The sequence below is a fragment of the Curcuma longa genome, chromosome 5 (assembly GCF_044706935.1).
Source record: "Curcuma longa cultivar G26 ecotype Majalengka, Jawa Barat chromosome 5, ITB_CL_G26_1.1, whole genome shotgun sequence".
NCBI classification, from domain to species: Eukaryota; Viridiplantae; Streptophyta; class Magnoliopsida; order Zingiberales; family Zingiberaceae; genus Curcuma; species Curcuma longa.
Window position 1 is genome coordinate 13,616,746 of NC_133865.1, and position 15,536 is coordinate 13,632,281.

Consider the following 15,536-nt stretch of genomic DNA (forward strand, 5'->3'; position numbering starts at 1 on the left):
ATGCAGCCAGTGGAGGTGCTTTGGTGAATAAGACTCCAAAGGGGAAGATTGTTGGTGCAAGCTTGTCCCAAGTGATTGGATTTTAATTTTTGGCTAAAATGAGTTTAAGTTAGGCAATGTTGGTGATCTAACGTGTGTGAATTGAGTTCGCAGAAAAGTCCAGGTTGGAAAACTTAGCAAATGGTGAAGTCCAGGAGGCGTGGCCTCTTGGCAAAGGTGAAGTCCTGGAGGCGCGGCCTCTTGGCAAAGGTGAATTCCCGGAGGCGCGGCCTCTTGGCAAATGGAGACTTAGCACGATGAAGCTGAGGGAAACGTCTCAAGCTAGTGCAAGGAAGGGCACGAAGCTTGTGGAAGACGTTTGAAGGTTTGCGTCAAGGCTAAGAGTTGAAGAAGAAGCTGAAAGGGGAGTTTCAGCTTGATCAGTCGACTGACACTATTGGTGCAGTCGACTGGTACTGTTCATCAGTCGACTGGTACTGTTCATCAGTCGATTGATAAACGACCGTTGGGTTGACAGTTGGAGAATTAAATACAGATTAAATAGTCATTGAAGCTCATCAGTCGACTAGCCCTTGGAGCAGTCGACTAATATCGAGAATCTTATAAAAACACAGTTTGACGATTGGAGGTGTGGTTCACATTCTTTCGTTCTTGCATGAACTCTAATCTTTGTAATCTTCATTTTTCTTCCTCTAAACCTTACTACTAATCTTGTACAAGGAAGAGATTGATTTGTAAGGGTTTCTTCGCCTTCAAAGTGCTCTTTGAAAAGGAGAAGTTTTTCATAGTGGAAAGGTGTTGTGTGTGTGGATCCTTGGACTAGCCATCTCGTAGAGGTGGATACCAAGTAAATCAAACGGGTTAGCGATTTTCTTCTTTTATCTTGTTTTTTTCTTTTTCTTTCGCTAATGATTTCACAGGAAAGAAAGAAAATCGCTATTCACTCCCTCTAGCGAACGCATCGGTCCCAACAAGACCAAGAAGCAATGAGATGAGTTCACAGCCAATACAATTCGGCAAAAGACCTCTGGGAAAAGTTCCTAGAACTTCATGAAGACACCTCAGAAATAAAGCTAGACAGAAAGGACTTGCTGAGGAATCAACTAACTCATATCTGATTAGAAAAAGGAGAAAAGGTGGCGCAACTATATGCGAAACTTAAAGAGTTAATCATCGGCCTCAACAACCTTAGAGAAATAGTGACAAATCGAAACACTTTTAGATATGCATTGAATGCATTTTCAAGAACCCAAGAATAGACTTCAATCGCAGACTCATATTATATCTAGAAGAACTTAGAGGTTAGTACACTAGAAAAATTATTTTCGACCTTACAATTACATGAATCTAGATGTGCAGGGTTTAAAGTCACAGAACTACCAAACAACATCGCTCTACAAGCTAAGAAGGGCGACTCAGATTCAGACACATCCTTGGAGTTAGATGAAGAAGCATACCTCGTAAGAAAAATAAAAAATATTTTTAAAACTAATAACTTTGATAAGAAACCGGCCTCAAGACTACTAAAAAGAAAGGAGAAAAGAAGATTGATATACTTCAACTGTAATGAAGAAGGTCACATCAAAGACAACTGTCTTAAACTCAAGTAGAAGCCCAAAGAAAAAGAGAAAGAAAATCAAAGATCATAAGAATCTGAAAGCAACTTGGGATGATTCTTTAGAAGACTCAAAGTCAAGCAAATAGCTGGACTTGTATTGATGGCGACACAAGAAGAAGAGTCAGAAGTAGGATCCAGCGATGAAAGCAATAATGCAAGGGGAGCCTCAACCAACGAATCCAAAACAGTAAGTGAGGTACATAACTTGCCTTCCGATCAACTTACGATGTAATTAAGATGTTATCTAGGTTATTATGTAAAGTTAGAAAGAAATATATGGATTTAAAATAAATCAATACTGAGCTAGAAAATAAATTAATCAATTTATGCTTTAAAGATGAACTAAAAAAAATGAAGGATAAAAATGCAAAATTAAGGGAATAAATAGGAATTCAAAAATTAGAATTAAAATTTTTTTATTTGTTACATAATCTGAATATCATATTAAAGAACCAAAGAATAAAATTTCAACAAGGATTAGGATATAGAGGACCAAAATATAATTATCAAAATTTTAGAGTCAAATAAAAAAAATACCAAAAAGGTTAATATTTAATAAATCCAGTAGGTGTAAATTTATTTTGGATTCCAAAATCAATTTTGACTATCTAATTTTTTAAGTCAACTAAGAAATTATTTTTTATTTATTTTATGGTTGACTTGATATGCAAAATAATTTTTTAAATATTCTATAAGAAATTCTTATAAAAATTATTTTTTGTAAAAATATGATGTATTTTCGATGAGCATATAAAATTTTAGAATTTTTGAACAATGGCAAATTTTTTTAATAATTATCAAATGAAAATCATAGATTTTGAAATTCAAAAATTAATTAAAATACATTTTCAGTGAAATGAATTTTTTCATAATTAAGGAAATTCTGATCTATATCTAGTTAACATGTTAGAAATTTTTATGATCCGAGTAATTAGTTTCATATTTTTTACAACCCTAGTATTTTTCTTGTTGTCAAAAGGGGAGAAATAGAAATTAAAAATTAGGCATAAATGTAGGGGAGTAAATTTATTTGTTATTTCATTATGCTTGTTCATGTTTTGATTATGTATATTATTTTCCCTAATTTCAAATTTAGTTTTGCCAACATCAAAAAGCGGTAGATTATTAGTATCCAATGGAGTTTTGATGTGTGATCAAATAAGTCTGAAATTAGATTTTGTGGTATTTGACATGTGTGTCTAAATGTATAGGAACTTAGGAGATTATACGTAATATTCAGATGACAAACATTGGTAGAAGACTCGAGCGAGCGAAAAGAATGGCACGGGAAAGGAGTCGACGAGCTCAGTGCATCCTAGGTACGAGAAACTATGGAAGAGTACTCCGATGAAGTGAGAAGGATGCACGGGAGCGAGTTGGAAAGGCTTGGTGCATCCGAGGGATGAGAAGCTAGAAGGAAGACTATGCAAGGAGACCAAAGCAAAACAAAGAACGGAGGAGAAAATGGTCAACATGAAGTTGACCATTTCAAGCGCTCGGATCAACTTCGGGTGCCCCAGCGTCCAAGTGCCAGGATCCATTCCAGGTGTCCAAGCGCTCGGATCCATTTCGGCCGCCTAGATAACTCAAGCCAAGTCAGCATGAGCCGTTGTCGAAGAGGATGAGGATGGAGTCCACATCAGCGGAGTCCAAGCGCCTGGATTGTGAGGACTCATCTAGGACTATTTTACCGATCGGATTGTGATTGACGAATCCAGGCACCCGAAAGTGCCACGTCAGCACTGTAGTCAGATCAAGATGAAGACTATAAATAGACTGAATCTCGAAGAAGAAAAATATACATTCTAATTACCTGTTTCATTCAGTTTATTGTTAGTCTACTCTCAACTGTTGTACGAGGTTTCTCCGCTTCGGATCAATTCTAATGAGGAAACTCTTGATTGGAGCTTTCATAGTCTTGAACTAACAACTCGAGGGTTGTAACCAAGTATATTCTGTGCTTCGTAGTTTCTTATGTTAAATTTACATTTTAATTAGTGTGTCATTATTAAAATGTTAGCAAGAGAAAGAGTTAATTATATTTCCAAGTTTCTATTCACTCTTCCTCTCTAGCGATCCAAGAAAAGTTTCCGTTGCATCAACATCATCTTGTTCCCTGCTCCCGATTTCTACAAGACAAGCATAAAATCATGCAAACAAACAAGCCTAATCTATACTATAATTGACCTACTAGACTTATCGAAGTCTTATCCTGTAAGTCTAACCTACTAGGCTTATCTTTTGCTTGGAGTTTACTCCTCCAAGACTTTCACCATCTAAGGTTCACTCCCTTAGGATTAAGTCTACTCCTTAAGTCTACCTAACTTACTATAGGCTTTTTGCTTGGAGTTTCTCCAAGACTTTTCACCACCTAAGATTCACTCCTTAGATTTTTCCATTGCTAAGTATTCAATTATCTTGACCTTCTTGGACTTGTCACTTGTTAGACATCCAGTCATCCTTGACCTATCTGAACTTTTCCTTGCTTAACATCTAGGTCTTTCTTAATCTGTTAGGGCTTTCCCTTGCTAAGCATTTAGTCACCCTTGACTTGCTTAGACATGTCCTTGTTAGTAATTCGGTCAACCTTGACCTGACTAGACTTTACTTTTACTAGTTATCCGATCAACCTTTGGCTTAATTAAACTTTATTTTTGTTAGTCATTCGGTTAACCTTGACCTGACTAGACTTTACTCACTCTATCACTTCTAAACATCTGGTCATGTTTGAATCACCCTTTGGTCAAACTTGATCAGACAAAGATAAATTATCAAACATCAAAACTCTGAAGACTGATTGTACCAATATATTCTCCAAAGTCTAGAAGTCATGACGAAGCCCTCCTTTTATAGCCCCCTGTTGCTATAATTTGATCTCTTACAGATTAGTCGATTAATATGTACCCATCAATCAACTTTTACTCGATTTGGCTGTTGTCATACAATAATGACTCTTTTCTACTTTTCATCTCAACATTTAGTCAACTGGACCATGAACAAAAATATTTTATTCGTTGACTCCTCAACCTAAATCGACTGGCCAGTTGATTTAGCTATCAGCCGACAAATCCAAACCACAAATCCTAGCTTACAATATCTTTGAGATTTTGGTTTATCAAGCAACATGTATTTCATCAAGTGACTTAATCATCCATCGACTGTATTCTATATCGGTAGAATGGCCTCCTAACTACAATCAACTCTAAGGTCGAGTATGCCTACATTGAGTTCTACCCTCGCTCCATTGCGTATAAGTCACTCAACACTCACAACTCAGACTTTGCTCCTCAACCATGTCTTGTCAGGTTAGTCCCCCGAATCCACACAAGCCCTCATCTCCTCCACATGTCATTCTTCACCTCATCTCCTACTAGTCCACCTCCATTGGTTGATATTCTCGTTGCCTTGATGCTCCTTGTCTTATGGCCCTTCAATCTGCCTCATGTAACTTTCTCCAAACTCTACAGACCGCAAGTCATCAAGTAGCCAACCTGGCTATGCCAGGTCATTGTGTGTGCCACCTTGGCCATGCCAAGCCAATATCCATGTCACAATCAACCTTGTTGAGCCAAGCTCTCCAAACTCCATTTGTGTTCCTATAAGTCATTGTATACTTAAACACATATATCAAATACAACAAGTAAGACCTAACTTAAATTCATTGTTAAAATATCAAAATCTAAGGTCACATTGGATCACTTGTGGCTTGATTGCAGCAAAAATCACATTCTTTTTTTATATCTAGTAAATTATTTAAGTTTTAAAAAAATCAAAATAACAATAAAATGCTCATACATATGCAACAAATGCAATACCATGCAATAGGGCCTAATCATAGGTTCCCCCTTCACCCTTATTAGAAAGTCACCAACAATTTTATAAATTTTTGAAATTTCCAAATTTAGCAAAGAGGTTTGTCTAACAAAATCTACTTGGGAAAAATGAATCTTCTCTAAAAATTCTTACTGATCCCAAGTTTGACACAAAATCTAAAACTAGCTAAATGATTCAATTGAATATTGACCTAAAATCCTAGTTTTGCTTCCTATCCATTATATATGTCAAACTCAAATTGAATGCACTTATTGTATCAGTTAATTTGATATCTCAATTTTATGTCTCTTAAATAGATTCCTCATATTCGTTACATGAAACTCCTCCTTAATGTGGCATCTCAATCTTTAAGGATTGAGACTTCTATAAATCTCTCAACCCATTGACACATCATCAATTGTTATTACTTGTACGATTTGTTAATCTATTGACATCATATATCTCTATAAATATGTACAACCTTTTAAGGTAGATACATCAATCTTTTATGGTCTGCATTGTGTCTAGTTAAAGAGGGATTAAAGACCACAATTGTTAATTAAAATCATTCAACTTAAAATAATAATGAAAATTTGGATAAATCTCCAACATTCAAATTTGAATAGAATGGCCAACATTTAAAATTCTAAATTTGGATAAAATCTCCAACATTTGAATTTCAAATTTTTGTAGAATCTTCAAGTTGTAAGTGCTCTTGCAAAAGAGCAAATGTTATTTACTGATTTTTATTACATAGGAATGTGGTCCCTTCAAGAAGGGTGATACCTCATGATTGTGGAAGAAAAATTTCTAAGATCTCATTTTTTTAATGTTTTCTATTTTACAGAATCAATTTTTTTTCTTTTTTACTTGCTTTTTTAGGTAGTAGCATTGTAGAGTCACAGAATATTTTCCTAAACTTAAGCACTGTGGATTGGTAAATGATGTTCTCTCTCCTTTCCTCTCCATAAGTTAGTCTTCCATTTCTTCCATAATTTAGTCTTCCATAATTTATGGTCAAGATCAAAAAGCAATTGAAGGAAAGAAGAAGAATCATTTAACAACCATACAACAAAAAAATTTAGGTGAAAAAATATGCACTCATAAAAGATGGAAAATTTAGAGAAAAAAAAGTAATCTCTACTGTGCTACAACCTAGAAAGCAAGATATATATATATATATATTTTGAAAGTGGGGTAAGCAAGTAGAGAAGGGACCTAAATTTAAATGTCCCCATAGAAATTCCATCAACTTCTTATCCGTATCTCAGTGGAATTTTGATGTATGATCAAATAAATCTAAAATTATATCCTTGTTATGTTTGATGGGTATATCTAAGTATATAGGGACTTACGATAACACACGTATTCCAAATGGCGAACCTTAGAAGATGTAAGCGAGTGAGAAAGATGATATGGGAAAAGAGCCGATGGGCTCGGTACATCCAAGGTACGAGGAGTTATAGAAGAGTACTTTGGCGAAGCGAGAAGGATGCATAGGAGTGAACCGGAAGGGCTTTGTGTATCCGAGAGATAAAAAAACTCGAAGGAAGATTACGCAAGGTGACCACGGTAGAATGGAGGAGGAAAATGATCAACCCAAAGTTGACTATTCCAGTCGTCTAGAGCTATTCTAGGAGCTTGGATCAGTTCCAGACGATCGGATCTCCGAGACATTAGTGGATCGTTGGCTAGTGGATAGAGTGTCTATGAGTCCAAGCGCTCGAAAGGTTTCCAAGCATCGAGAAGTATCACATCAGCACATCAATCAGATCGAAATGAAGGCTATAAATGGATTGAAGCTCGAAGAAAAAAAAACACACATTCAAATTTATTGTCGTTCAATTTTTTATAGTTCTTACGCTGAAATATTATATAAGGCTTCTTCGCCTCTGGATTGTTTCCAACGAAGAGATTTTAGTGGAGCTTTCTTAATTCTTGGACTAACAACCTAAGAGTTATAACCAAATAAATTCATGGCTCATACTTTTCATATTATACTTGTATTTTTAATTAGTGTGTGCCCTCGCTCGCTAAAACGTTAGTAAAAGAAATTGATATTTTAATTTGCAAGTTGCTATTCACCCCTTGCCTCTAGCAATCCGAACTGGTTTTGCTACATCAATACTTCTTTGGTTGTGAAGAACTTGAAGTCGTTTAGCACAATAACAATAAAAACATATGTTATCAAACTACCCTGTGAATCTAAATTCTAAACTAGTAAAGATTGCAAACTGAAGTCACAACACAATTCAATAGGTTCTAAGGCATATAAAATGATATTTATTGTGAAATTTGTCTAATATAGGACTATATAACAGTTTTTGTCAAAACTATTACAGCAACATAAGTGAGAGTGTACAATAACTTCATAAACATCAAAAAGCACTATAAATGACTCATTTATAAAATTTGACCAGCTTAAGTTCATATGATAATTTTGACCAAAATTATTATATAGTCTTTTATAACTTAAAGAATATAGCTAATAGCATATAACAACTCCAATGGTTATAATTAATGGAATATAATAACTTCAAGAGCTAGAGGGAACACGAAAGAGGAGCTATTTTATGAAATTTTAACAATTTGAATTCATGGACCAAAAATACTACATAAATCTAAACTATCTAAATTAAAAATTGAAGACATAAAAACAACCTGATAGGTTCTAGATAACATAATGATGTACTTGTTTGTGAATTTTACCAAAACTATTATATATACCTAAAACACTGAAAGAAAGATAAATATAATCATAAATCCAAAGTAACATATAAGAGTGTCCAAAACTACTATTATTTTTAGATTTCTAGAGTTCAGATCCATTTAGCATTGTCCAGAATCACAAGATAGATAGGGGGTTTCAATGACGTCATGACTATATGTTCTTCAAAGAATATATAAACCCTAAAAAATGAACGAAGCATCCTAAACATTAAATCCTACAACTTCTCGATAAACTTTAAAACCATAAACTATAGAACCCTTTAATCATTTCATACTAACCTTTAATAGACTATTAAGGATGTCATGTTGTCTTCCTTGAGTTTGCTCATCTTAGCCTCATCAAAAACTTGAGAGAATCTTGTTGAATGATGATTGAAAGGTTAAGAGGCTAAGTCACAACAAAAAAAACCTTGAAAAGGAAAGTTAAGTGCGAAAGTGAAAAACATATGTAGTAGTTTTGGACAATAATTTGCTAGTTATGCTTCTAATTTGATTTCTTGTGTGTATGAAATTATTATATCAGTAGGTTTAGAAGAACATTTTTTACCAAGTAAAAGTAAATAGAGTGAGCTTTTAATGATAAACTAATATACAGTGTTTCTCTAACAATTTGATAAAAAAGCAATACCCTTTTAATTTTTGTGATAAAATATTTTGACTCAATTAAAATCATTTTTAAACTTTTCAAATCAATTTGTCTAGGTAAATTTCTACGAAGGAGCATGTTTATTAAAATTTTCTCAATAAAAGTCTAATTTTAGAAACTTTTAAATGCCACACTTTTGCTTTCCTTTTTCCTCAAAATAATTTGGAATGTACATAATGTTTTGAACATCAATTTTTTTATTTTTAAAAAAAAAACTTAAATGTTATCATTTTAAATAAGTAAGAGCAATATTTTAAATTATGCTCAATTATCCTCTTACCTTCATATTTATGAAAATTTTTAAGTATTTTTAAATTAAATACCATTTAAAAGGTAATTACGTTCACTCCAAATAACACAATATTATTGGCTCCATAACGAAATACAAATAGATAAATCAAATATCGAACATGCTCCTAAATAAGAGGATATTCTGCAATTTGCAGAACTCAATGCAATAAATTTACCATTTGAAAATCAATTCAATTCCGTCCCAAAGGCTAAAACAAAATATTATTATTAAATTAAAACACTTTGATGGTATTTTTATACATAGAATAAATAAAAATAAAAATTCAAAATGATTTAACCGACCATATTCATAGCTCGTATGCATGAAATAAGGCAAACTAAGAGATGTTTTAAATATTTCATAGAAGTACGACTTTTAAGAAATTCTAAAACCAACCTTAAACCAAGTAGCACAAAGCTTGTATCGCTCATGCTTTAACAAAGTTATAAATGCTTGACTGAATAGAAAGGCTATTGGAAGTTGAAGTTGGCGTCCTCATTTTGCATCCCTAGGTTGCAAGAAAATGACAGCAGCTTTTTTTTTTGGATAAGATGCAATTTGTAAAAAAAAAAATTATCAATGAAACCCACAAAGCAAGAAACAGTATCAGAACAAGCCAAATTGCACTGGCCATAACTAGTCGAATACACAATTAAAAAGAGTTTGGCATGCAAGTTTCCTAATGTGCGATAGAAAGAATTCTATCCGCATTTGTTTATTTGCAAAATGATCCCAGAGCATTATGGCCCTGCAAGCCGTAAGAAAAATGAAGCTTCTGCAGTTGCTTAATAATACAAAACAAAACAAGAAAATGCCGAGTTCAAGAATGCTACTTTTCAATTTCTCAAATTATTGAACTAGGGAAGAGAAATTTCAATCAGGTAGCTGATTCCTTTGCGATCTTCTCAGCCTTTGCGATGACTTCCTCGATGCCTCCGACCATGTAGAATGACTGCTCGGGCAGGTCATCATATTTTCCATCCAAGACGCCCTAGAAAACAATAAGACGACATGGAGATTTAATGAAGGATGCATACAACAATCATTTTAATAAAATCCAAGACGAGGCTAGTGGCGGGCATGCCTAGCCCAAAACCAAAAATTAAAGATTCAGTTTCCGGTTTATCATTTTGGTTTTGCATTTTACAAAAAGCAATGTTGTCGGGTTCAGTATCACTTTACATCCAGATGGAGCAGTTAAAATCAAAATAAACTGACAAATAATTTATATAAATATAAAAACATCTAATAACTCGAAGAGTAACCAGCTAACTTAGCCGTCTAACCGTAATTCCTTGTACCATAACCAATCTCCAATCTAAGCCTTAATATCCATAAGGGTAACCTAAATAAACCTAAATTGCAAATGCCTTAGAATCTGCTGCTACTGCTTTATATATTTTTTTATTTCAACAAATTAATACAACTAAGAATTAGAATTCAAATTTGCACAAAACTACAACTGTGAATGTTAATTCCCTCTAAAGCAAATTGATCTAGCATTTCTACAATAGGGCAATAATTTTATCATTTAATCTGATCACAAATAGTTGGATATCCAGAGCCATTGCCTTGATAAGCCTAAAGACCACAAGTCATAATAAGTGGCACATCTCAAATATACTACAATACAATCAAATTTCAAATTCATAAAGTTGGGGAAAATTAACTGACCTGGAAACTGTTCACACTTTCTTTCAACTCCACATATTTTCCAGGAGCACCAGTGAAAACTTCAGCCACATGGAATGGCTGGCTCAAGAACCTCTGGATCTTTCTAGCTCGAGCAACTGTCAACTTATCATCTTCACTGAGCTCATCCATTCCAAGAATAGCAATAATATCTTGAAGATTTTTATAATTTTGGAGAACCTTTTGAACACCTCGAGCAGTGTTGTAGTGCTCTTCTCCCAATACATGTGGAGAAAGCATTCTAGATGTGGAGTCAAGAGGATCTACAGCAGGGTATATACCAAGCTCGGAAATCTAATCACCAAAAACAAAAAAAAGGTTAGCCTTGCATTTAATCTCTTCTTAAAATGCATAACCATGAAAGATATGTATAACAGAAATCTCTATGGAACAAACCTGTCTTGACAGCACAGTTGTAGCATCAAGATGAGCAAAAGTAGTTGCTGGAGCAGGATCTGTCAAGTCATCAGCAGGCACATAAATAGCCTGCACTGAGGTGATGGAACCCTTCTTTGTTGTCGTAATACGCTCTTGGAGACCTCCAAGATCAGTAGCAAGTGTTGGTTGATAACCGACAGCAGATGGTATACGACCAAGCAAGGCAGATACTTCAGAGTTTGCCTATGAAGTTTGAAGTGACATAAGATACTATCCTCAACAAATAGCATTATTAAACAACAAAAATAAAAGATTGACCTCGTTTTCCTACACACTCACTTGGGTGAACCTGAAAATATTGTCAATAAAGAGAAGCACATCCTGTCCTTCAGCATCACGGAAGTGTTCAGCAACAGTCAGCCCAGTCAAACCAACACGTGCACGGGCACCAGGGGGCTCATTCATTTGACCATAAACAAGAGCACATTTGCTCTCACTCTACAGAAAATGCATTGTAACAACACAGTATTAGGGAACATAACATTTACAAAAATTAACAAATCAAGGATCAAAAAATTATCAAGATCAAACCTGTTTGTCTCCTAGTTTGATGACACCACTCTCAATCATTTCCCTATACAGGTCATTACCCTCACGAGTACGCTCCCCAACACCAGCAAAAACAGAAAAACCACCTGCAACACAAAATGTTAAAACATTGAAAATAAAAACAGAAAGGAGCTTCAACTGATTGGTCTCTCATTGAAACTAACCATGAGCCTTCGCAACATTGTTGATCAATTCCATGATAAGTACAGTCTTCCCTACGCCAGCTCCACCAAAAAGTCCAATCTTTCCACCCCTCTGATAAGGTGCCAGAAGATCAACGACCTGATGAGATCAGAAGATATACACTTTTATATGCATGAAATGATATATTTATTCTGAAAGAATAACAAAGGTAAATATATGGTATATCTATGTAGGGAGGAGCATAAGAAGCACCTTAATTCCAGTCACAAGAATCTGCTGTTCTGTTGCCTGTTCGACAAATGCAGGTGCTTCCCGATGGATAGGAAGGAAGTGGTTTGTCTCTGTTTATCAAAGAGAGAAATAATAAAAAACTTATCAACAAATTAAGTTAATACAAGGGAAAAAAATAAAACAAACCATGCAATCTTACTTATGTCACCCCTCTCATCAATTGGTTCTCCAATAACATTCATAATACGCCCAAGAGTGGCTCTACCAACAGGAACCTAATAATTCAACCAAACACAAGTGAATTAGTATAGCTAAATAAGTCCATAATAAACAAAAGTAATATTTTATATACAGCGTTCATTCAACTTCCAATATCCATCAAAGCATCTAAAGGATATATTGTAAAGCATCTAAAGGAAGTATTGAAAAACATCTAAAAGAAATGTTGACGCAAGTATAGCAATCAACAACCAGTCATGTGCAAAAACATCTACAGATGATCAGTCGCTTAAATTTGACATGTAAAATATGGCATCTAGATATTTTCACTTGGCATCACCCATAACTTTACCCTGTTATTTTGTAAACTCAGAGGTAAATAACAACCGAATATAATTTTTCTTGTCGAACAGCCACCCAATTACACATTACTCTGTCTTTGATAGTATCGATCAAGCGTTAATTTCAACCAGAGATTATGATAAGCGAGGACATACCGTGATCGGAGATCCAGTGTTAAGAACCCTCTGACCGCGAACAAGCCCCTCAGTACCGTCCATGGCGATGGTCCGCACCATGCTCTCCCCCAGATGCTGGGCGACCTCGAGAACCAGGCGGATCTGGTTATCGAGCACCTCTAACGCCGTCAGAATGGGAGGCAGCCCCTCATCAAACCTGACATCGACGACGGCACCGATCACCTGGCAGACCTTCCCGATCGAGCCCGCGCCGGTGAACTCGTCAGTGATCTTGCCACTGGGCCCGGCTGGGGCCTTGGCAGGGGGCGGAGTGGGCTGCGGGGAGGCCGCGGCAGCTGTTGCGTACTCAGCGACGCGGGAGAGGAGGTAGCCAGCGGGAGAAGGGCGAGGACCGGCCCGGGGAGCGGGACATGCAGCGGCGGGAGATCTGAGGGCAGGACAACGGCGTGAGGAGGATCGGAGCAGGGAGGAGAGAAGGCGGCGGGAGGCCATGACGGCCGTAGGGTAGGAGCCACTAGGGGAGGGAGCAGGAAGGAGGCGACTCTCAGTCTCTCTTGTATCAGACGTCTAGGGCACAAATGAAGAGAATCCAAACAAGTGGGGGCAAAAGCGGACTTTAATGGAGAGTCGAGCGAAATTGTAGCCTTTTGGAGTCCGCCAGTTGTTGGATTGGATTTATATTTTTAGATTTAAGAAAATGCAGTCTACTCCTAAAAGTTCATCAGCATTTTCGATTATCTTTTTTCTGTTTTAAAAAGTATCAGTGTACCTTCAATAACTTTCAACTCCATTTTCATTTGGGGGAAAAATAAAATAAAATATTATTTTTTTCATTAAAATCATGAAAAGGATGCCTCTTACTGTTATAACATGGTGGCAGATAAGATCCTATTTAACTCAGTCAATATTAATCAATAATATATTATATTAATAATTAATCGTAACTACTATGATATATACATATGAGATCTTATACATTTCAAATTAATATTAATAACTAATATATTGTAGTAACAATTAACTATAATTATTATAACATATACATATTAACACAAGTTAACATTAGACAATAGCATATTGTAGAATTTTTCCTTCGATAAATTCTGGATAAAAAGTTATGTATATGATAGATTGATGAGGATAAAAAGAAATGAATAATTATGTTTTAAGAATGTTGCTTTAATGGGTTAACGCATAAAGGCTTTGCTATAAAAAGAAAGAAAAAGAAAGAAAAATGTGGAGGTGCCAAGGATTGACCCTTGGACCTCTAATATGTAGCAAGCCAAGTTAACCATATGAGATAATAGTGTATTCTTGTGAAAGGAATGAGGGCAATGCTTGTTAAACCTGAAGGACTATGGAATTCCATTAAATCAAACGGAGAGGCACTAGTGGGGTTGCATCGTGGGATGATGGGTTCGCAACTGCCGACCCTTTCCCCTTTATAAACCTTCTCCTCGAGCCTTTTTTCTCCTTTCGCTTCCCTGTTTCCTCCTCTCCCTTTCTCTTCTCTTCTTGCTCTTCTCTGGCCGAAGGCGCCGGAAGCATTGGAGCCTTCAACCGGTTGCAAAGGAGGGCTAGGGAGACTAAACTAAGAACGAAGTTGTTCGTTGTTCGTTGAGTATACATCCTAGAAACCTCGAACCCACAATAAGTTCCTCTCACCTGCAAGATAATAGTTACGGATGATGAATGTATGTATGATGTTCTCGTAGGATGTTCTCTCTAAACTTATCGTATAATGTGGTTTCGAAGTTTTTGGATACACATGTTTAGAACCGTTTGGTAAGTTTTGTTATATGCATGTTTAGAACCTGTTTTAGATTAATCTGTTTTGTTATACGATGGATTGTGCTTACGGTTAACATGTTTTAAGCTAGGATATTTGTGGAAATATGGGAAAAATAATAATTCGATTGTATTTCAATTCATCCCGTAAGGGAGCATATATATACACAAGGGTTTCTTGTTTTACAAGAAATAATATTATAGTCTTACCTAAATTAGAATATTCTAAATATACAACTTCTAATTATATACAACTTTCTATACTCCCCCTCAAGTTGGTGCATAGATGTTTATCATGCCCAACTTGTCAACTAAGCTATCGAACACTTTTCGAGATACCCCTTTAGTCAGGACATCAGCTAATTGCTCCTTTGAAGTTATGAATGGAAACTGAATAATTTTCCTGTCAAGTTTTTCTTTAATAAAGTGTCGATCAACCTCCACATGCTTTGTTCGATCATGCTGAACTGGATTATGTGCAATTTGAATAGCAGCTGTATTATCACAATGTAAATCCATAGGCCTTTGAAGCTTGAACCCTAATTCCTTTAGAACATTACGAATCCACAACATTTCACAAACTCCATGAGCCATACCACGAAATTCAGCTTCTGCACTTGATCTGGCAACAACTTTTTGTTTTTTACTACGCCAAGTTACAAGGTTCCCACCCACAAAGGTGAAGTACCCTGATGTAGAGCGTCTATCGGTTTTATCACCAGCCCAATCTGCATCTGTGTATCCGACCACTTCTAATGTATCTTTTTTTCCAAATAACAATCCTTTACCAGGTGTCATCTTCAAATATTTCAAGATACGAAAGACTGCATCCATATGCTCTTTGCTAGGACAATGCATAAACTGACTAACAACACTTACAGCGTAGGCAATATCTGG

The 15,536-nt window shown here is 35.6% G+C and overlaps 1 protein-coding gene across 2 annotated transcripts; it reads right to left on the bottom strand.

Moving 5' to 3' along the window:
* Positions 1–9,705: 9,705 nt before the first annotated feature.
* On the bottom strand, positions 9,706–13,436 carry LOC141829269 (ATP synthase subunit beta, mitochondrial). 2 transcript variants are annotated; one of them, XM_074716705.1, is made up of 10 exons: positions 12,870–13,436; positions 12,353–12,428; positions 12,175–12,263; positions 11,943–12,060; positions 11,761–11,864; positions 11,509–11,667; positions 11,188–11,412; positions 10,774–11,085; positions 9,933–10,090; positions 9,706–9,847 (listed from the first exon to the last, which is right to left on the bottom strand). In XM_074716705.1, exons 1-9 carry the CDS (start codon positions 13,341–13,343, stop codon positions 9,977–9,979), a joined length of 1,671 nt encoding a protein of 556 aa, XP_074572806.1. In that variant the 5' UTR covers positions 13,344–13,436; the 3' UTR covers positions 9,706–9,847; positions 9,933–9,976. The 2 variants fall into 2 exon arrangements, with proteins under 2 accessions (XP_074572806.1, XP_074572804.1); XM_074716703.1 differs by having other exon boundaries at positions 9,706–10,090.
* Positions 13,437–15,536: the final 2,100 nt, after the last annotated feature.